At 41.9% G+C, this 23218-nt stretch overlaps 1 protein-coding gene across 8 annotated transcripts in view; it reads left to right on the top strand.

Annotated features, from left to right (window-relative positions):
• Positions 1-403: 403 nt before the first annotated feature.
• LOC104152781 (transducin-like enhancer protein 1) overlaps positions 404-23218 on the top strand; it is an 85045-nt gene continuing 62230 nt past the window's right edge. For 3 of the 8 annotated variants that reach the window (XM_068926252.1, XM_068926251.1, XM_068926249.1), the window contains exons 1-5: positions 1121-1646; positions 2191-2291; positions 3805-3868; positions 3966-4010; positions 22907-23029. In XM_068926252.1, the coding sequence (XP_068782353.1) occupies positions 1623-1646; positions 2191-2291; positions 3805-3868; positions 3966-4010; positions 22907-23029 (357 nt within the window). In that variant the 5' untranslated portion in view covers positions 1121-1622. The other 5 variants (XM_068926255.1, XM_068926254.1, XM_068926253.1 and 2 more) reach the window with 3 other exon arrangements.

The following is a 23218-nucleotide window of genomic DNA, read 5'->3' as shown; positions in this document are numbered from 1 at the left end:
CCGCCCCGCGGCTCCGCGCCCGGGCCCAGGCGGGGGGCCGCGCGCGGGCCCAACGCATGCAGGCCGCGCACAGGCGGGCCCACAGCCCGGCGCCCCGCTCCAACCCCCCCCCGCCTGCCCGTCGGCCCCACGTTACTTTGATTGACAGCTCAGCGTCTCCACTCTCCTTCTCACCGACCTTCCCCTCCCCGCCGCTCGGCGCGCTCCCCGCGCCCTCCCATTGGCCCGCTCGGAGGGGTCCTGCCGCTCCGCCAGAAACGTTTCCCAGCGAAAGGCGGGGAGGCGGTGAGACGAGGGAACTTGTTGCTATTGGTCGACGCGGTCGGGCACATCACCGCACCACGTTGGTGCCGGGGCAGGCGATTGGGCGACCGCGTGGGTGGGGCTGGGCAGCTCGAAGAGTGTGAAACCGCGTGTTAATGTTAGTGGTGCGGGTGGGCATGCTGTGTCCTGCTTGGCTTGGTGGGGAGGGTGCAAGGACGGTGGTTGCGTTCCTGTCCGCTTTGGTCTGGATTTCTCGGCTGGGGGCGCCGGAGAGAACTTGATCCTGAGGCGGTCAAGGGAGCGAGGAGGAGGAGGGTGCCGCCGCTGCCGTGCGTGTCTTGCTTGGCGGGCTCTGGTGAGACTCTCGCTTCCCTGATGTGCGCCCGGCCGGAGGAGGCTGTAGCAGCGCTGTTGCACGGAGGAGCTTCCCGACTGATTTAGCCCCGATACGGACGCTTTTATCTTTTTTTTTTTCCCTCTTCTTCCCGACGGGGCGGCTTGGCCGATCGGGCCCGTAGGCGTTTTGGGGGGTTCTGTTTTTCTTTTGTCCTAGGGATCTCTTAGCAACTAACGGAGGAGCGCGCTGCGTGTGTGGTTCCCCCTCCTGCGCTCCTGCCTGTCATGCTTGTGTTACTGGAGCTGTTCCGAGCCGGGCTGGCTGTGTAGAGCCCCCCCCGCCCCCTTCCTCCGCCTCCCTCCTTCCTCCCTTGTTCATCGCTCGCTCGCTGTCGTGCCGATGACCTGGCCCCTCCGCCGGCACCTGGGAGGAGCGCAGCCCCCCCTGGAGACTTCCCGCCGCCCCGCCGCCGGCGTGCCGCGGTCCCGCCGCTGACACCGCGTCCCGCTTCCTGCGCCTGGATTTTCCCCTCTCGGCACGAGGGCGAAGTGGGGAGAGGAGTCGCCTCTGCCCAGGGTTTCCGGTGTTACAATCGCATCGGCAAGTTGCGAGCCTCCGAGGAGATTATTTACTCCGGTGGCGGACAAGCGGCGGCGGTACCCACCCTACCCCATCTCGGCCCGGGCGCCGCCTGAGGGCTGGAGCGGCGCGGAAGGAGCGCAGAGCTGCCCGTGACTGTCCCGAGCGCGGCTCGGCTACCGGCCCCCGGTCCTCCCCGAGACAACAGCAACAAAGGAAGCTGCGGCCGGAAAATGTCCCTGCGGCGGGGGCTCTGAGCGACGCCGCTCGCTCGCTCACTCTCTCCTCCTGCCCTCCGCGGGGGTGGGGGGGGGGGGAGGCGGCGGCGGCGTTGGTCTCCCCCCCCCCCCCCCGGCTGTCTCTCGGGATCTGAAGTTGGGGCAGGGTGGGGAGGCCCGCCGCCAAAATTGAGCTGCGGCGGAGCCCGGCGGCGGCCAGAGCCATGTTTTCCCAGAGCCGGCATTCCGTAAGTACGGCGGCCCTGGGGGGACTGGGGAGGCCGGCAGGCTTCTTTCCCCCGCGCCGTGATGAGGCCGCGGGCCCGTCCCCGATCCCCTCGCCTGGGGGGGTGGGTGCCCTCCCCCAAGTTCGTCCCCTGTTCGGGAAGAGCGGCTCCGCCCACGCGTCGGCGGCGGCCGGGGAGGGGAGAAGCGCTCCCAACCCCCCCCTCTCTTGTTTCATGTGTAATTTAGTTGCTGGGGAAACGGCGGGGGGGGGCGGTTGGGGGCCGGCCTCAACCTTGCCGCCGGGCCACTTTTCCCCCCCTCGCTGCCGGAGACGGTGCTAGGACCGGGCTCGGCCGTGCCCCCTCGGCGAGGTCCGGTGGGGAGGAGCCAGCGCGCCCCGCTGTCGGGAGATGGCGTCAGCAAGTGTGAGTGGGCTGGGGCCGCCCCGCGGGCGGCACTGCTAGCCTTCCACCCCGTAGGCGAGGGACGGGGAAGTGGGGAACAAGGGTGCGGCGGGCGGGCGGCCTCGCTTTTGCCTCACCGCGCCCCTCTCGCCCGCCGCAGACGCCGCACCAGGCTGGGAGTCAGCCCTTCAAATTCACCATCCCGGAGTCGCTGGACCGCATCAAGGAGGAGTTCCAGTTCCTCCAGGCGCAGTACCACAGGTGAGCACCGGCCGGCCCCCCTCCCTGGGCGGTGCGGGTTGGGGGGGGGTCCCGCTCCCGGCGACGAGGGGCTGTATTGAACTGCCGCGTCCAGGTGGTGGCGTGCGGCGGCGCGGTGCGGACGGCTGGGCCCTGCAGGCGCCGGGCCTCGCCGCCACTGTCGATATTTGCCGGCCGGTGTTGTAAGGGGCAGCGCTGGGAGCGCCGGGTCAGGGGTTGTTCCTGGCCCCGTGCTGTAACGGAGGTTTCGCTGGAGAGCTGGGAGTTCAGTAGGAGACAGTCTAATTCTGTGCTTAGAGGGGACCGTGTTGACTTGCTGCCTTGGCACCTGTAAAATGGTGGTAATACCGAAGCTGAAGTTGTTCAGAACTTGTATGCATTTAAAAAATAATAAAAAAAATCCTTAGGACTCCTTATGTTGAGGATTTTCTAAAGTATTTTGGGAGAAGACCAGCTCTAATTTTGTGGCACAGGCCACTCAGGAGACTAATTCTCATGTTTGCTCTTTTTTGTGCGTGGTGTTAATGCAAAGAATAATAAAATGCCAGCATGCAGTGCTTAACCAAGAAGGATCGTAAAAGTACGCAAGTATTGGAGTGCTACTGCCGACTTAAGGTGTAAGATGTGGATAGGAATGAAGTCTCTACAAGTTTCCATGTTGGAATTCCCTTGGTTCTGATTAAATTCCTTGTTTCCACCTATGATATTGTATTCTGAGTTTTATCTATAGCTGTTGACTTGTCTAAGCTATTTATTACTCTAAAAATGTAGTGTAAACTATGAACATTTGATATTGCAACTGTAAGTGAAAAATACTGGCTTACACACTAACTGTTCCATAGGATACTTACTGCTGTCACTTAAAAAACAAACAAAAACACCCAGCTGTTTGTCTGAAGAACAAAGGGAATGTTGAGGCTTTTTCCCTCAATGGCAGTAGTCAGAATTCTGAGGTTGCAAGTGATGAGAAATGCATGTTCCAAATACAACTTTTAATTTACGAAAACAAAAATAGAAAACTTACTAGCAAATGATACTCAAAGCTATTGATTTTTTTTTTTTCAAGTTGTGGACAAGCTAACATAAGCTGGAGATTACTTGAGGGGTGAAAATTATAGATGTTCCCAAGTTGCAATTCTAAATGTGAGTGGTTGGCTATAATTTACTAAATGTCAAATACTTTTATTTTACTACTGACAAGAACTTTAGAGAAATTCAGATAATGCTATAGCTTGAGAGTTCATTGTGCTTCATAGCAACTCTTTTGTCAAAGCATGAAGATCGCCTATGTTATTTTAAGGAAAGTTTGGTCTTGTTTCATGAATGCTATTATATACCTTCTAAATTTCCTGTTCAGTCCTTTGTGTTAAAAGGATGAACTAAGTCTTTTTCTCTGTTTGCATGTTAGTTTATGAGATTTTTTTTTTAATGAACTTCTGTCAAAATACAAATAAGGCAGGTGGATGTCAAAACAAATGACAACACTTTCATGAAAGTGTCGTTTATTTTGTAGCCTTAAATTGGAATGTGAGAAACTAGCAAGTGAAAAGACAGAAATGCAGAGGCACTATGTGATGGTAAGTACATTTGGTTTTTTTGCTTTGTTTCTGTAAATATCTTCTAATACAATTGTTAGCCAGCATGAGAAAGTAACACATGTCCCTTAATTTGCAGTATTATGAAATGTCATATGGATTAAACATCGAAATGCACAAACAGGTAAGGCGTTTCATTTTTCTAAACCACAAAATCTGTAGTCTAGTGCATTTAAATGTAGTTTTTTTTAAATTTATATCTGAATCACAGTATCATATGTATGAAAGAATGGACTGATTTGTAGCTGTGATTAGTAAATCTTTGCTTGCCTACTGTCAAATGAGGTATACTTTTGGTTAAGCAACAGTGCTTTCTTGATGTTGGTTCTGCTTTATATGGGTTTATTTTCGTCATTGATGGAGCCTTTGATATATAGAACCAGTTTTATGTATGTGTAGCATATGTCATGATAGTTGCTTAAATCCTTGCTGTTTAAAGATATGAAAAGATTAGTGACTTGGAAAGCTCTAGTTGTGACTAGAGTTTGCAAGTTCCCATAAAATTCACAGTTATGGCCACTATAATGGTGAGTAAAAACAGTATTGAACTGGGACAATGCACTAAGGACCTTGTAAGAGAAGAAAAGCTAAATGATTACTCAGCCCAGAGGACCCTCAATTGAGTAGTCACTGTCTGCCAAAGAAAGCATTAATGGCAGGGTGTAAGTATTCTGTAGATATGCTGACATTTGCTTTTTTAATAAAGATGCTGGTACAATCTTTCAGAAATCATCTAATTATAATTTTTTAAGAGGCCATTGAAGTTGCACAGTTGGACACACTTCAAAGTGCAACAGTACAATTCTTGATGTATATGTGCTATTTCATCTAAAACTCTTCTCTCATTAAAGAACATGGCTGACCGGCTAGGGCACAGCAAAGAAATTGATTAGTTCAGGCTTCAGATCTTCAGTATATTCAAAGACTTTCATTAAACAAGTGAATTGCAGAGTTGAATTTTGCTTTTGTAACCATAACACCACCACAGACTTCAGAGTTATCTTCCCCCCCCCCCCCCCCCCCCCAAATATTGTATTTGATAAGGTGATGTTGTAATTCCATGATAGTTTTGTCTGGAAAGCTAGATGGATTTCTGGCATTCTGTGTTGTTTTTAGTGATGTACTTGTTTAAATGCAAAATACTGAAAAAAGCAGAAATATTATGACAACTGTATTGTCTTAAAGTAATGCACTGAAAAGGTAGATAGAGCAACCAGAGTAGTGTTTGACTCAGTTCTGTACTGTAGCTGCTGTAGTTTCTTTTGTCTTATGTTTTAGAATAATACAGTTTTTCTGTGAGGTAACTTTTTCAGGCTTTGAGATTTTTGGGTGGTGCTTTTCTTTCTTTTTTCCTTCCCTCCTCCTAAACAACTTTAAAGCAGACTGCAACTTGTGAGGAAGCCAACATCTATATGGGAGCCTTTTTTGGTGCAAAGTGGATGTTTTATTATTTTTATAAGCTCTTTGAAGAGAACACGTGACCTCCATAATACTGATGATAATTGATGATACTAAACTGGGGGGAGAGGCTAACACACCAGAAGACTGTGCTGCCATTCAGAGGGACCTGGACAGGCTGGAGTGGTGGGCGGAGAGGAACCTCATGAAGTTCAACAAAGGCAAGTGCAAGGTCCTGCACCTAGGCAGGAATAATCCCATGCACCAGGACAGGCTGGGGGCTGACCTGCTGGAAAGTAGCTCTGCAGAGAAGGACCTGGGAGTGCTGGTGGACAACAAGTTGACCATGAGCCAGCAATGTGCCCTTGGGGCCAGGAAGGCCAATGGGATCCTGGGGTGCATTAGGCAGAGTGTTGCCAGCAGGTGGAGGGAGGTGATCCTGCCCCTCTACTCAGCCCTGGTGAGGCCCCACCTGGAGTCCTGTGTCCAGTTCTGGGCTCCCCAGTACAAGAGAGACATGGAGCTCCTGGAGAGAGTCCAGCGGAGGGCTACCAAGATGATTAGAGGGCTGGAGCATCTCTCCTATGAAGAAAGACTGCAAGAGCTGGGCCTGTTCAGCCTGGAGAAGAGAAGATTGAGAGGGGATCTCATCAATGTGTACAAGTATCTGAAGGGGGAGTGTCAAGAGGATGAGGCCAGCCTCTTCTCCGTGGTGCCCAGCAACAGGACAAGAGGCAATGGGCAGAAACTGAACCACAGGAAGTTCCATCTGAACCTGAGAAAAAACTTCTTCACTGTGAGGGTGACAGAGCATTGGAACAGGTTGCCCAGAGAGGTGGTGGAGTCTCCTTCCCTGGAGATATTCAAAACCCGTCTGGATGTGATCCTGGGCAATATGCTCTAGGTGACCCTGCTTGAGCAGGGAGGTTGGACTAGATGATCTCCAGAGGTCCCTTCCAACCTAAACAATTCTGTGATTCTGTGATAAACATACCAAAAATTAACTTTAGGGTAAAATCAATCAAGCCCATGAGATTAAGGAGTGTCAGAACTGAGGTTTCTACTTTGACCTTAACATCTGTATTGCAAGGGTTTAGTGTTCTGTATATATGGCAACTATATAATTATATACCCAGTATGCAGTGATACTGTAGAAGCTTTTAAGATTTGTGATAGAGCATTATACCTACCTTAGTTCTAGCTGGAGAGAATAGAGAACGCTAACTCTGTGTATGCTGTTAAGAAGCACTTATCTATCCCTTTAAATGTTTTTTCTTAAACTTCCCTGGATATGAGTCTTAGGTACTATGCTTTTACATGTTAGGTAGCTCTAATTTCTGATAAAAGTACCACCTTCACATTAAAGAATCTTGATTTAGATGCCTGCTATGAGGATGCCAAATGGTTGCATTACAACTCAGTATATAGGAGGTCTTAGATTAAAAGAAACAAACAAAAAAACCCAAAGATGTTCTCTTGAATTTCCACTGCAAATGATAAGTTCTGAGAAGGCATTTGGCAGATAATAACTTTTATTAAAACTGGTGACATCTAGCCCCAAGGGTGTAGTCAGGCTCAAATTGATGCTTTTTGCTGGCTAATCACCCAGCATGGCCTAAGTGCTCATTATGTTGTAGAGAGGGCCTTTGGAGCTCTCATTACATTTGACAGGAATTCTCTCTAGGGGGAAACTGGGCATTAGACAGACTCCTGACAGACTGAAATTATTCCTGCTTTATGGCTTATAACAAAATGCTAGCAATGCATCATCAGGGGGTATGAAGAACTGTCATTTCTGACAACATCTTTGTTACTGAAAAATGCAGTGTTAAGAACTTTCCACTGAACAAGCCTTAGTATTCTTAAGGCCTTACCTCCTGTGTGGATGCGACACTTGCTCTGTGTGAAGCCCTTCAAGTGACTGGGTGGCTGTTTTTAAAAACAAAAAAATATACTGCAGCCATGTTACTTTATGCAGTGTGCTGTGTGGATCATTGTTAAAGTAGAGTCACTTGGATAAAATGATGCAATTGTAGTTTGCCTGTTCATGAAAGGGTTGATTTCTTGTACTGATACAGTTGCATCAACAGTTCCTTCTGCATTTAATTTGGCTGAAATAAAATTAGGACTTGAATGCTGCTATAAGCAGACTTAATTGAGGTGAACTTTCCATACACAAACAGCTACGTTACAAAGCTTTCCCCTTGAATATGTTGCATCTGAGTCAAGAAATGACTCTGTTAAGGCTCCCTTCACAACTTTAAATTTACCACTTTGCAGTGTTTAATTGCATAAATCCAGATACTTTTGCTGCGTTTAACCACTGTCCAGCCAGCAGGATGAGGGAGTAAATAATCTTTTTGGAGTATTTTTGTCTTGTGTGTGTGGGGTTTGGTTTTGGGGTTTTTTTTTTTTTTTTGAGTTTCAAAGGTTCTAAAGAGAATATTGTGTGTATGTTATTTTACTGTTTCCAGACATTAACTCTTCAGGTTTTTGAAAGTAAGTAATGTTTGCATATCTGAAATGGAGACAAGCACCTGAGGATGTTTAGGATAGGTGCATGTGATTCAGATATCATTTTCATATGCATCAAGAAATCGTAATGAATAGGGACATTTTGTGTGGTCTTAAATTCCCCTTCTGCATTATTTTGTCCCAGTCAGATTTTCCCATTGTGAGAGCTGTGACTAGCAAAGCAGTTGCAGCAACTGCTAGTGCCAAGATGTTGCATCTGTTGGGTGTTTAAAAATCCTACTGTACTTAAGGGTTGCTGCCCTTGGCTATTAGGGCAGTGCCTCTTTATTTTCACCAACAATGTCTGTCATCTTCTGTCATAAGTCAGAAGATAAGACTTTCTGTGTGTTTAATGCCCAGATTGTTTAGGTGCAAGATTAGCTTTTGTTCAGTGGCAGGCAGCCGAAGAAAGAAAAATTCATTGTTGCTGAACTAACTGACAGACTACATAAACTACTACAGTATTTGTTTCTACTGTCCTAAAAGTGACAGGTAGATGGTCTTCTCTTTGGGCAGATTATTGTGATCTTTGTGACCTGTCTTGAGGCAAACCTGTCATTCAGTACCTTGTCTCTTGTAGAAAAGTATTAATAATACAAAATCCTAAATTGTATTAACCAATTGTACAAGAGTTAAATAATCCAAACTAAAACAGATATTTTGTAGAATCATTTCTAATGTTCTACATGCAAGGCCCAAATGTTCTTCTGGTATCTCATTAGAACATTGGTCTCTAGGAGTGGGTTAAATAGAAGGGAATTAAGAAGCTTAGTTAGCTCTCTATACCTCCTTAATAGGATGGTATTATCATTGAAAGGAATTTAAAGATGTTTTTTCTTTTTGCCTTTTTTCTACTTGTATTTTAATTATTGGAATTAAGAACTTCATGAATCCTAAAGGTTTTGATGCTGTGTAATGAGTGTTTCAAGAAGCTTTTAGAGTTAGCTCTTGCCTATAAGACATGCAGAACCTGTTTTTTATTTAAAAGGGTAAATGCCAAGATTGATTGGGATGTAATGTTTTCCCTCAAAAATTGTATTTACTGTACAAATATTGGATTTCTAAATGAGTACCACTGGATCACCAATACTGCTGTTACAGCCACAAATACAGTTGCCAGTATGAGCAAGGAGGAAAGACCAGAGTAATGATCTCAACTCTCTTAATTTTTGAACCACATTCAAGTCTGAGACTGACTTCATTAGGGAGTTACCTGACAGATCCCAGGGCACTGCAGGAAATATGTCTCCATGCAGCTTTTATATAATAGATACTATCTAACAATATGGTTATCTTAGACTTTAGATTCACTTTATATACAACTTAATCCAAAAAAAAAAATCATAGTATATTGTGTGTATATTAAATACTACCTAATCACCTTGCATTGTAGATGTGGCTTGCCAGATTTCAGGTTTGTCATAGAACTGTGATGGGGAGAGTGCGTTCCTACTAGCTATGCTGTCAAACTTCACTTGCATAGGTGCAACTTATGTTGGCAGAAGTCTGTATGCACGTACTTCGTTTATGGACTAGTTCAAGTGGGCAAAAAGGCTTGCTGATCTCTCTTGGGGCTGGGAGAGACATAAGTGAGGAGGACACTTTATGAACGTGGAGTACTTCGACAACAGGTCTCAGGAAAAACTTTTGCTGTTCCTCTTTTTGCTGGTTGTAACACCAAATCAAAGCTGACAGGCTGAGCATCTGAATCACCTTTCCCCTCTGCCCCACTCCAGCACTTCAGTAGGTGTAGTAAGGGAATAAAATTGCATTCTACGTTGTGTGGAAAATAAAAGATAGGATTTTCTAGGCTTGTTGGTAGGTTGCCATTGACATGCATTGAAAGCCTTAACAAATTTTGGGTTAACTGGTGCTTACCAAAAAACTGTACAGTATGAAACTTATTTTAAAAGTAATAACAGCTTTAAGTAGAGCTAATGATGTCATCTTTCTACTGAATATAAGATTTGGGAACATCTAATGACAATTATGTCAATAAATGCTACTGTTTGCATCTTTTGTGTCACACTTAGTTGGTCTTTGGATGTAGCTGTCTGAGCCATAGTAGTTGCTCACATACTTCCTTTCAGAAAGGGAAAAACAGCTGATAGGGAGAATTTCTGTTCTTTCAGTATGTGTGCATCAAAACAGCTAGTTTAACAAATATGTCCTTAAGAGTGTTCCTTGGCTATGGCCTTTTAAAGTATCTAAATGCAAGTGCTCCCACGTTCAGTCTGGACTGGAAAACTGTGGTTGAGTATCAATTTTTCATCTTTAATATTTTGTGGAGATCTGTTTATCACATCTGTGGACAACATGTTCCAGTGTTTGACCTGCCCTAATTGTGAAGAACTTTTTCCTTGCTGCACTGATGACTGTTGCCTGCCTGCCTTTCTGCTGTGCACCTCAAAGAGGAATGTTGCTCAGTCTTCTCCATAATCACCTGTTTGGTTGTTGAAGACAACAATTAGATCCTCCTTGGCTGCCACCCCCCCCCCCCAAAAAAAAAAAAAAAGTTCTCTTCTTGAGACTGAACAAATCTAACTCCTTTCTGATGCATCATGTGCTCTAGCTCCTTCCTTGATCATCTTAGTGGCATCACTTAGTGACTCACTCCAGTTTGTCAACACTTTCCTTTTACTGGGAAGCCTAAAACTGGGTGCAGTTACCTGTGGGATCACAAGTGCTAAAGGGAGGAACAACTGCTTCTCTGAACCAGCTGGCTACACTCTTACTATTACATCCTAGGAAGAGGTTAGCATCATCACAAAGTTGTGATGCTGCTGCATGTTCCACTTGTCTTCCAGGACCCCCTACATCCTCTTCTGCAAAACCACTTTTTAGTGTGTTATTCTGCTGCCCCCTCTGGCTGTGCTGTTGCAAGGAGTTGGGTCTCCCAGGTGCAGAACCAGCAAGGCCATTGTGCTCTCTCCCCCAAGGACTCCTTTGACAAAGAGCTTCACAGATCAAATATACAGTGTGTGTGTGTTCAAGAGCCTGATTTTGTTTGCTTTGAACTTGATTTTCATTATCTTTGGCCCCTAGTTCTCAGAGGAGTCAAGTAAATACCTGATGTCTAACTGCTTTCTCCATGCACTCAGTTTTATAGACCTCTGTCAAATCCCATCTTATATGTATCCTAGCCTACACAATTCCTAAAGTACAAGTTGTCCCATAGCTTTACTCATTGTCCTTGCCTCTCCCTAAACATCTTTCATTTGTAACATACCCTTTTTGAAATGAGGGACCTAAAACTGCACGCGGGTCTCAGGGTATGGGTGAACGAGATAATATTATATAATAGCATAGTGCTGTTTTCTGGATTTTTTTTTCCTCTTTGCTCCTTCAGTAAGTAATATCTGTGGGTGTGTGGTGGGTTTTTTTTTGGGGGGGGGGGGCGGCATTTTTTGTTGTTGTTGGGTGTTTTTCTGCCACTAAATGCTGAACTGCTGGAGTTACCTTTCATGTTTCTGAGATCTTGCTCTGGAATGACACTAGGGAGCTCAGAAGCCATAATTTTACACTGAGGCTAGTGGTAGGTATTCCCCATGTGTGTAACTTTGTCTATATAAATTTGTTTTTTCTCATTACCCACTTATTTTTGTGAAGTTCTTCTGCAATTCTTCAGTCAGTTGTTCTACAAAAGAATTCAAAGTAACAACAAACTTCTTGTTTATTCACTGTTTGCTCTCTTTTCCTGGCTGCACTGTTGAACATATTCATAAAACAGGTTGCAGTATAGGCATCTCTAACTCCACTGGTGACTTCCCTCTGACAGTTTACCTCTGCCCTGTTTTTTTTTAACTTTTGACAATTATTTATCCATATATGGCATAGTGCTGGTGGTGATTGAAGAACAGCCTTGCTTGGTAAAATTGAGTTTATTCTTTATTAAACTCTAGCTTAAATCTGACTACTTTAAAAAGAAAAAGGGGAAAAAAAAGTTATTTCTTGAGATGGTGTGTGTGGTTGGTTGTGTGTGGTATTTTTTTTTTCCTCCCCTCTCTCCCTCCTTCCTTCCTGAAGCTTTCTGATGTCTAGGTAAACAGTCGGTCAAAGCAACGTACTTATAAGGTGACCAGTCAGTGTCTTGACAAGAACAGACAATAGAAAACTGCATTAGGAGGTAAGCCATTGGGATTTGCAGCGAATATATTACAGAACACAAGTGAATTGCTGATACTGTTTGTTTAGCAGTTTGCAAGGGCAATGACAGTATGGATTTTTTGAGTTAGAAGAGAAGGACTGTTCTTTCTCTGTGTTGGAGCATCTAGTTGATGGCTGAGGAGGAAATCGTTTTAGAGAACAAAATGCTGCCACCTCTATTTGTGCCATTTTAAAGGCTTTATGGATTAGCAAGTGAAAACAAAAAGGTAGCTTTCAGCTTTGGAAAAGGGGAGCAGAATGGGTATACTTGTTTAGCTGCATCTTGATCAGGTATTAAGTCTATGAGGAAACCTGCTTTTTGTTAAAACTATCTTTCTCTTGTTCGTTCGCGGGCACCAGTAATGAGCAGCAGGAGTCAGATTTCCTAGTTGCCAAGTTTTATTGCTAGCAATAAGGTGCCTCTTGGCTGGGAGCACAAGAAGGGACCCTGAGTAGCTTTTTGTTACAGTTTTAAAGCGAAAGTAAGTTGTTACATATTCAATACTTAATTTTACATAACCAATCAATCAGATCTATCCATGACTCTTAGTGCTACCAATCCCCCTGCTGTGTCACAGCATGAGGTAGTTCTGCGTTAGCTTTAAATGGTCCAGCTTATGATTATTCATTAGCTGATTTGCACCTCTTCTGGTGTCACCTTTGAATAACTTTTGTACTGCTGGCTGGATTAAGCCTGTTTCTTTGCAGTTCTTCAAAGGCATACGAAAAACAGGGCTGAGGCAAGGTCAGATAAGATGTTCTGCTTGCAGGGCACGTGGCCTTGCATGTTTTGTCTGCAGAAAACTAGAGTACAGTGGAAATTTTCTTAACGTTTTGTTAGGTCAAGATGAGGAAAGGACATCTGCAGCAGTATAGTCTTTACAATCTGTGGAAGTCTGCCTACTTGTGGAATTGTTTTCAAGTATTCTAAAAACCCCAAATTATTGTGGTCTCTGCTTTGTTCTATGATAATCTCAACCTTTTTAAATGTGACAGTTTGAATTAAATCCCACAATTTCTTGAGGAAAAAATAACTAATCCAAAGATTGTTCTTTTGCAGTGTTGCCATGATGGTTTCCGTTTACAACAAAGCCTAGGGGGGAAAAAACCTTTCATTTATTGCTGTCCTCCTTTGACATGTGTGGGTTTGGGTGTAAGGTGGTTCTGAATTTTTATTTTTGTAACTGTGTTTTGGGCTGCCAGCCATTACTTTGCAGACAGCTAGCTGTCTGTGGCCTCCAAATGATGGACATAGATCGCCAGTTAAGCAAACACAAATTCTTTTAATTAAAAACTCTTAGCTTGCAGTTTTAAACTGAAATATGAATTATAGAATTGCAGGGATGAAAAGGACCATGTCCATTCCTCTGTCCTAGCATGATCAGCTATACCAGTGTCATTCCTGACAGAGTGGTTGTCCAGTCTCCCAAAAGAGATTTAATGATAGTGGTGACTCACAAACTTTCTTGATAATGTGTTAGTGCTTTTCTGTCCTTGTTATTGAAATGCTTTCTTAATTATAGCCTGAATCTATTCTGTTAAAACTTCAGCTCCTTCCTACTTATTTTGTTCACTGTGCATAGGGAGACCAGATCATTTCCTTTCTTTCCAGAAGCTTTTTATGTACCTCTACAGTCTAATGATCATTTTCTGAATGTTGCCCAGGTGAGGTACAATGCCCAAAATAAGTACAGTACTCCAGTGGTGGAGGCATCCCCCTGCTGAGTAGCACAGAAAGCTTGCTTACCATATGGCTCAGTGTGGTGGTAGCCTTTTTTGCAACAGCATGCCATTAATTTGTGTTTAATTTCTGATCCACTGTGGCTGAGGTATTCCTTCCTGGTCTATTATTTCCTCATCCATTGTTTATGTCCCTATCTAGGCATGCTATGATACCTTATCCCTATTTACCCTCAATTTTTTTTGTCCATCTTCCCACTCTATCAAGAGTGAGTTCTGAAACTATCTTCCAGCATATTTAGTCTTTCTCAGCTTGAAGCTCTCTACAAATTAGTAAGCATAAAATATCTTCACTTACCCTGATTCTTAATGAAAATATTGGACCTGTCATCCATGAAGAACTTCCTAATTCTTCAGAAGAGATGCATGTATCCATACTAGGTTTAATCATCATCCAGTTTTGTGCTTTCTCATGAAGTTTTAGCTAGGCTATGTTTTGGTTGTTCCTACAAGTGTCAAATCTTTAAAGATGTTAACATCATCTGCTTTTCCTAGCCCTAAAGGCTTTACCTCGTTGGAATTTGCATTAGTCTGATGTTGCTTATTCTTGGAAAAGTTCTTGTGACATGTAATTTATATCCCTGTTTCACCTAGAAGTTTACAGATAAGGGGCTCTTTCAGCCCCCATACTTCAGGAATAGTAATTAAGCTGGAGTGTCTCAGCTCCTTCATTTGTTTTTTTGTCTCTGTTAGACACTGTCCTTTTGTAGTTTCCTATCCACCTGTCAGTTTTAGGTTCTGCAAGGTGCGTGTCCACTAACTGCTCAGACTTCTAGTATGTTTTTTTTTAATTACCCTTAGTGAAGTTCGTTGGGCCTAGTCAATTTGAAAACGTTTAACTTGAACATTCTCTAATCTGCTCCTTTCCTGTCTGAGCTGCAGTGTTGACCTTATGTAACTAGTAATTTATATTTATTAATTGGTTGCTAATGATTCTTGTGTAATTAAGATAGATGCAAAAAGGATAGCCTGTCTAGCCATCTGTGTGGGGGTGTGTGTGGTTGTATGTGTGTGGGTGTGTTTGGGTGTGTGTTTGTTTTTTTTTCACCATACCTCCTCTTCTGTAAGTAAAGGGATCAAGCCCTTCTTGTTCTTCCTACTGTTCCACCCTATAGAGCATTTAACCTTTGCTGTCGCTAACTATTGGCACATAATTTTGTAACTATGTGCTTGTGCTGTATGTATTTGTACTTCCTCACCTGACCTAGTTTCTACTTCCTGTATGCTCTTCTCTTTGTATGAGGGCAATTAAAAGTTTGGGTTTAGTCTCTTGGTACAATTCCATCCCTCCCCTTTTCTCTGTCCCTCCATCTTCCATTCTCAGATGGATTAACTCTCATCTGTACCCTTAATATTGTTTCTTAAATAAACTGTCAACTCTCCATAATGCCTCTTTCTATCTTACACTTCAGCTTTATAGGACCTGTTATTGAACTTTGCAGCTCTTATTTTAGACACTTGTTTTCCTGAAGTCTGGCTTTATTATTCTTTCCTTCCTGTCCTAATGATTGTAAACTGTACAGTGACTTTACTTGGACAGTTTCAACCAGTTCTTCTCTATTAGAACCTAATCTAGAGGGTATCTCTACTAGTTCTCTCTGTGAGAGAGAGAGAGAGAGAATGTACAAATATATAATAAAATGGGGAAGGAAGTTATTGACATGTTTCCAAGGTTTTGATGAATGGGTTTCCAAACCTTTTTTTTCTTGTCATGAAAATCCCTGTTATTTTTACCTCCCCTCCAAGTCATGTGTGTGGGATAAAACTGCTAGTTGCTAACAAAAGACTTGTCAGTCTCCCTAAGTTGTTATTCATTAGCAGGTCACCTGATAGCACCCACAGCTTATCCCTCCCTTAATTACCCCAGTCTAATACAAGTCTAATTACCCCTGTATTCTGGATCTTGGTGAGAGCACTACCTGTTTTGAGGCTATATACCACAGCTTTTTAGTGTGTAACTAAGTATTTTTTGAATGCTGGTCATGTAATGTTGCAGTAGTGTAAGAAGACACTTCGTGTGGACTACAATTATTATTGATGTAGCAATAAGTCCAGAGACTTTGCTAAAAGACTGCTGCTTTTAAGGGTCAGTCCTAACATCTTCCAATGTGATTCTTGTTAAAGGAACATTTTTCAATCTAGGCATTGTTATGAACACCTTCTAAGGCCTTCAATTGTTTCTCTGTGACATGGCAAATTTTTGAAACTGAGCTGTGGATATGTAAGTATTGTAAAAGAGCGAAGTTAGATTTAAAATACACAAATGCATGTGACATCTGCTAGCTTTTTCTAAAGTGCTAGTGAATGTAGTGTATTGATTTCTTCTCCCTCCCTTCCCCCCCCCCCCCAAGTATTTCAGTCCCTTGTCTTGATGTGTGGTTTGTCTTGTTTTTTTTGTCACATTGCATGTTTATGGTTCTATCCAGGTACAGATTCTACTACTATTATAACCTTATTTGAATGTTAATAAGGACTGTATCCTGACTGGGAGTTCTGTTATTGTCTTGAGTTACTATAAAAGTACATGCTTGGTTTGAGGCCCTCTTATGCTCTAATTTTTGGAAGCTGAGTAACTAACTCTAGGTATTTCTCCAGCTATGCAACAGCTCTGGCTTTCTACTGCCTTCCAGATGAAGTGGTAAGTGTTGCAAGATGTATGCAGAAACTTGGATGTGGCTTTTGGGAGTGAGAATAAATAGGAAGTGACTTTGAAATATGTCCTAGACCAAACAAAGCCAGTATAACCCCTTTCTGATAGGGGTGTAGTGGGAACAGGAGTACTGCTTTTTATGACTCCTTTTTCCTTTCCTTTCTGTTTCTCCTCTGTCTCCTCCTTTTTCTCATAGTAAAGTGTTGCTCAATTGTCCTCGTTTAGGTTAAGCTCTTCATACCCTCAAGGGTAACAACGCAAAGCATGTTAGATAATTTTAGAGATATTGTTTCTTCTGAAGTATACCATGAGTGTGGCAAGTGAGGGTGCAGTTCCATGGAAAGAGGACAGCTCATCTGATAGCTCAGTGCTGCTAAAAATAAAAAAAAATATCTCTGCTCCCAGCTGAGTGCTCCTGGTGCTTCCTTTCAGCTGCTCTGCTACCTGATGGATGCCTCCTGTGAGCCTCCTTTAACTCACTGATCTGGTAGTTCCCTAATATGGCCTTTCTCCTATGTTTTCTGCTCAACTAGTGAGTAGAGATGTTGGGCAAGTCCAAAGGTCTCCAGGTCTGGTGTGAAGTGATGGATGCGTGCCTCTGGAAATGAAGGTAGAGAGACCTTCCCATTCTGACTGAAATCAGCCTCTGATTTGCTCAGCATCTCATGGAATCTAAATAGAAGTAGAACCTGCATTTGGGGGTGAGGGGAAAGTAGGTGGGGAAAATACCTTAGAAGTAAAATACAGCTCTGTGCCCAGTTCAGAGGTTTAAACACTTCTGTGTATGTTAAAGGCTAACCATGGAAAGAAAACTCTGGAACTAAAATACTGATTAATAGAGCTTTTGTAGCTGTCTATAAGTGCTTAAGCAAGGTAAGAGAGATGTGATAACTGTCCTGTTTAGCCTAGTTTAAGAGGATGTGTAAAAGGAGCACTTTAACAGCCTGACAACAGCTTCATTCTTGCCAGTTGGCTTGGGTTCAACAGCATTTACAGCTGCAAATGGGATGGGCAGTTGTTTACAGTGGTTGGTGGAGAGCTACATAGCAGCTTTCTCTATTATTATAGAGAATTGAAATTAGACATCTGAAGTGTATCCAGTCACTGCACTTTAGTTGAATGAAGTCCAAACTCATAGTAGATGTTTGATAAGTATAGCTGTTGATATGTGCATCATATGTAGCTTATGTTTAAAATAACATGACCTTTCTGTAATTTAAACTTGCATCTAAGACTTCAGAGAAATGTAGTTTGGATAGTGACATAAAAATATTATTTTCACTTTGGAAATTATCTAGTGTTCTGTGGTTTTATCACTTGGAGCTTTTGTTGTTTTGTTTTGTTCCTTCCTTCTCCCCCCACCCCCACCTGCAATATGGTGGTGTTTTGTTTTTTTCTGTAGCTAAAGATTTTTTTCATGTCAGTCTTCTGGGGTTTTAATATCACTTTGTGGGTGGCTGACCTTGCAATTAAAATGAGTAGTACAAATGTGAGACAGAGGAAAAGCTGTATTTGTTAATGATATGTCATGTTAAACTGACAGCTTATGCCCAAAATACAGGGATTGTTCCAGTTACTGAAATGAGTGCTACCCATTGCTGCTTGTCAGATTGAATTCCAACTCTCTGTTGAGAATAAACCTTCCCACCCCCTCCTATTGGTGAGAATATCAGTAACAACAGTGTTTATAACTTAAAATATAGTTTGAAGGCCAACTTCCACAGTTTGTCGCGTACTGGTTAATATGGCTGTAAAGAGGAGATGAATGTGGCTACTTCTCGGAGTCTATTACTCAAGAGGCCTGTAAATTTGATTGGCTGTTACAATTCCAGCAGAATCATTCGATTTGAGAGCAATAGAAAGATAAGATATCCAATTACCCAAATGATTTGCAGGGTTAGCCAATGTTGTCATGGAGATGCGAGTTGGAACAGATTAAATTTAAAGTAATAAAGTAATCTTAAAGCACATCTGGGAACAAGAAAATTTGGCAGTGGCACTTACCTGAATTGAATCTTAGCTTGACATGCTGTTTGACATTGATATACTATAGGGGCCTAAACTTTTAAATAGCACGTTGCCTTTATTTTCTTTTTTCCTCTTGCAGTCATTGCCAAAACACTGTAGTGTATTAGTTTTAAATAAAAGGGTGTTAATAATATATGCTTATCTCAGTGCTCAACGTGGAATCAATAACTCATGAACAGCAAAGTTCATAGAATGCTAACCTTAATCATTTGAGGCTTTTGAATACTTAAATTTGAATATTTAATTAATTATACCTCTACCTCCCACCCTCCCCATTTTTAGCAGCAAAACTTTTTAGAAGCGCTTGAGTCTTTCTGTAGTAAAGTTCTAGAAAGCATGCAGAGAGTTAAGTGCTGTGGAATGCCTGTTTTGTGTGCTTTATGAATATATATGCTTTTTGTTGTCTTTGAAGATCACAATCACAGCAAGAATAAAGGCTTCACTGCTTAACTGTACCGCTTATTTCAGCAGTTCTGCTGGAAAATGAAAATACAAAGTGGGCTCTAAACTTTAACTGATGAAGACTAAAATATGCGCGTGCAGTTTCTTACCCAATGATTTTTTTTAAATATAATATTTAACTGACTTCTGGTTTGCTACAGGGATTTTAAAAATGGTCAAGCATGTCCCATAAATAGGGCTTTTATCCACATGTCTGTTAGACAGATGGAGATGAAAATCAGTCTGAGGTCAAGCCCTTTGTAGCCGCCTTCTCCCCCTCCCTGCCATCCTCACCACAGATCATCTCCAATATTCAGTAATGACCAATAGTGCAACATTGGCCTTAACTTCCTGCCATTTATACCATGTAACATAGTAATCCACTAGGGAGTAAATTTCCTTCATCTAGAAGGAGTTCAGTGTTGTACTTGGCTTTCTATGTGTTGAAAGTATAAGTGGAGGCAAAGTACTTTACAAAAGCTTTAAAAGGTAATTCTAAATGTGATTTGATGGTCTTAATATTCTTTTTTTGTGCATTAAGGGCTGATTCTCTGATTTTTCTCTTTAAAGAGGTGAATTAAGATATGCTTTTTCAGCACCTTAACTGTGTTTGTGTTACGTAAATTCTGTGTAGTTATGTTTGTTCCTACTACAAAAATACTTTAATATTTTCCCCTTTTGTAATGAGTTTCCTACTTAAACCTCTATATAAGTAATCAAAAAACCCCCACCCAAATAATCCTTAAAACATCATGATCCTTTTTTTTTTTTTTTTAACTTATAGAACTAGTAGCTATAGAAAGGACTTTTAGAGGGAGAGATTTAAGGATTAACAAAATAGTCAAATTCTGCATGAGTACACTGGCTGATGTTGCTGGATTATTTTTTGGGCAAAATGCTGATTTCACTGAAACAGTATGAAACTTTGCATGCAAAGGTTTTGTCTTATCAGCTTTCAACCAGACGGAATACTTTTCCCTCATCTTTTTATATGTACCTATCAATTGCACAACTTAACATTTGGGGAGTCTTCAGGTATAGTGTAAAGACAAAGCCATAACTTCTATAAACATCTAGGATTCTATACTTTTAAGTAAATATTGCTTCAACAATTCCAGTTGGAGTTAAAAAAAAAAATGTTAACTGAAACTTTGGATTTTCTTCTTTTTAGTCATGTTATTCCTAGGCTGTATTCTTACAAATCTAATGACAAATGTGATTCTCAATTGTCTTGAAATAATCTAAGTAAATAAAAATGTAATAAATGAGAAAAGTCTGTCCTGAAGAAATGGCCACAGAATGCTTTCAAATATTGATCTAATTTTGTGACGTAGGAAGTGCAATTTGCAACTCAGTTAAAATAATGAGCTTCTCCTAGTGTGCCACAGCCCTTTTTGCTGAACGTTGTTTTATAAAGGTAGACCTACATAGTTTTGAGGCATCTCAACGCTGATAATACAGCAGTTGTCGTAGTACAACTAATTGTCACAATAGCATGTGTTGTAAGATTTAATCTTTGCTTTAGATTAATTCAGGTAGTCCTTGATTCCTTGCTATCAGGGTTGCTTATGTTATGACTGAAGTCGCTGCTCTGACAAAAATTGTAGATGCTGATTGAAGGAAAAAAATTAAAATCTTTAAAGCTGAAGGGTGATGGACTAGTTCTCCAAGGAAGGTTGCATTCTTCCATGAGAAGAGAGTGGCTCCAGTGGCTTGGGCTTCCAGCATTGGTGGTAAAATATACATGGGCGATAGGTGTGGTGAGAAATGTAGCTAAAACTTGGGTACTTGTATTATACTTCCATGTTCTTCATTCCAGTACAAAAATAGGTAGTTACCTATGAAATCATGTTGATTTAAGTATGAGTTCTTATATGGTGCTTTGGAAAGTACAGGCTGTCATAATGCAAAATGATCTGGAATAGACTACTGTGAAGGAAAAAGCCGTAATACTCTTTTTCTGTGCATTGTTTAAAAGAAAAATAAGTAGTTACAAGTATATTGAGCAGTTAAGAAAGAGCTTGTATATGAAGTGACTTATGTAAGTGAATCTTATATTTAGTAACTGGTTTGGCTGCTTTGTTTTTTGTCATTATGTTAAGAATTCATTTTAGCAAAAGACAAACTTAAGTACAAACACGTAAATGTTTTGACCTAACCATTGCCAAACTGAAGTCCTTAATTGGAAGGAACAAAGGCAAAAAGTTACACAAGTGAAGTTGAGTCAACAATTTGTGTTTCTTCATCTTACAAAATGCAGCTGAATTCTTTCATGTTAATCTTTAATGATGCCTCAAAAAGGGGGGTAGCACTTCAGTCAGGGATCTGACAAACTTGTCACTTGCAAATAAATCAAAAGACAATCACTGCAACAGCAAGAACCGGTGAATGAAGCAGTTTTGTTATTCTTTGATAGGCCTCATGCTCAAGTCCTCTATTAAAAATGAATGTATTCAAGAGGCTCTGCATTAAGAACATGAACAATTAAGGACACTTGAGATGCTCTACTAAGAGCTGCCATAGAGCTACAAGGGCTTTCATGAGAGATGCAGGCTTCTGCAGCCTGCTTTACCAGAGAGTCAGAGAGTATGGGCAATTAGTCATGTTTGTCTCTACTCAAGCAGCTGTTTGCAGAATTCTTTGTTTACTCATTCTTCTGACTGCCCTACCATGTCTTCAGATCAGCAGTTAGATAATAACTATGTTAAATTGGAGGATGTCTGGAAGTAACTGATAACTTTTTTAATTTTTTTTTGCTACCAAACATAAGCCTCAAATCTGGAAAATATAGCTTATTCTAAACATCAGTAATTGGTGGCATAAGTCCTGATTAACCAAGTTCTCTTGGACTCCTTCAAAAAAAGTTTTTGCTTTGAAGAATGAAACTAATTCACTTTTAGAGGAATTGTCATGGCAGTTTTTCTCAGTAGAGACTGAATAGTGTTTTAGTAACGCTAATCCTGTCTGTATCTAAATTTAAAATCTTCACCATTTGTACATGGATGAAGAACATCCCTGCTTCAGTTCCTTCCTGAACTCTTTAATGAAAAATTAACACTTGCATGGTAGAGGTAGACTATCATTAATCCTGAAATCTAGCCCCAGTAACAGTATTCTTCTCAATTTTATATGATAGTGCATATGTAAGCTGAAACCTTTAGGAAAGGGCAAGAAGTGCAGGAGGGTTGAGAAGTAAAGCATCCTATGCAATTCCTACTGAGCCTCTGGTTTTCAAAATCTAAGCCTCGTCACATTATTTGAGAACTCCTGCAATGTTTGGGTATAGAAGAATATTGCTGTAGATCTAGTCTGTTTTCAGATTTTTTTTTTTTTTCCCTTGTGTTTAAAAGATGGGTGCAACTCTTGTAGCTGCGTTGGGATATTTCAGTGAAATGAATATTAGGGAGTATATTAAATACAGTGTTATTGTGTGGAATGTGCATGCAAAACATGAGTATTGGTAGCAGTGTTTGTGGATGGGAAATAATACATTTATGTGGAGGATTGCCTTTAGCTGTAACTATTTAGGGTTGACCTCTGTTCCAAAGAGATTTCACCTTGCAAGGTGAAAAGTTCATTGTCTTTTGCACAGTCAGATTTATATTTAAAGTGATCATGAAATTTGCTTTTTCTCAATACTGAAAACAACCTCTTGCAACTTCTGATAGGAAAGATTAGGTGAAATGTGTATCAGTACCTAACCTTAGAAACTCATTAGAGAACAAAAATAATTTCCAAACATGTTTGTGAATGAGGATACTTGCTAAATATCTGAGGACAGCAGATGAGAGATTGTGACACGCCACTAGAGGGGCATCTGGGATTCTTTCGGCTCCCAGGGTTAGTTGCACTGAACTCGAGAGAGCAGCATTTGTCAGATATGAGAATTTATTAGAGCTAAGCAGTTCTACACGTATGACAGACACTGGACAACACTAAACAATTAACACCAGACAATCTGCAAGTATAACAAAGCTAAAAAGTATAGTAAAGAGCTAAAAATAGAATACACCTATCAGAGCTCTATGGTTAAGCCACGGATGCACGGTGCAATGACCGCTCTCGCCCTTTCCTTGTCCTTATGGGCCACCCCTCTGGTATAGTTTTCCCCGGACTGTTCTCACCACGCTCGAGCTGCGCCAAGAGGATTCAGGTTCTCCCTGGCAGTTGGCATCAGGGGCGTCCCCGCTGATGGGTGGGTTGTCGGGTCCGCAGGCCAGCTGACGGTGAGTCCGAGTCCACACCAGAGGTATGTGGCTTACTTCCTTTTATCCTTCCCGGGCTTAGCTCATTATCCAATCGATCAATGCCAGACCACAGCTACACGATAGAACAGATGGCCTCAGTCACCAACAGGATGGCCAACAGATAACCCAGTGCAAAGTTCCACAGTACCGAGATGTGAGACTCACACT

The sequence above is a fragment of the Struthio camelus genome, chromosome W (assembly GCF_040807025.1).
Source record: "Struthio camelus isolate bStrCam1 chromosome W, bStrCam1.hap1, whole genome shotgun sequence".
Classification (NCBI taxonomy): domain Eukaryota; kingdom Metazoa; phylum Chordata; class Aves; order Struthioniformes; family Struthionidae; genus Struthio; species Struthio camelus.
Note: the sequence above shows the minus strand (reverse complement) of the source record. Positions and strands in the feature narration are given on the sequence as shown.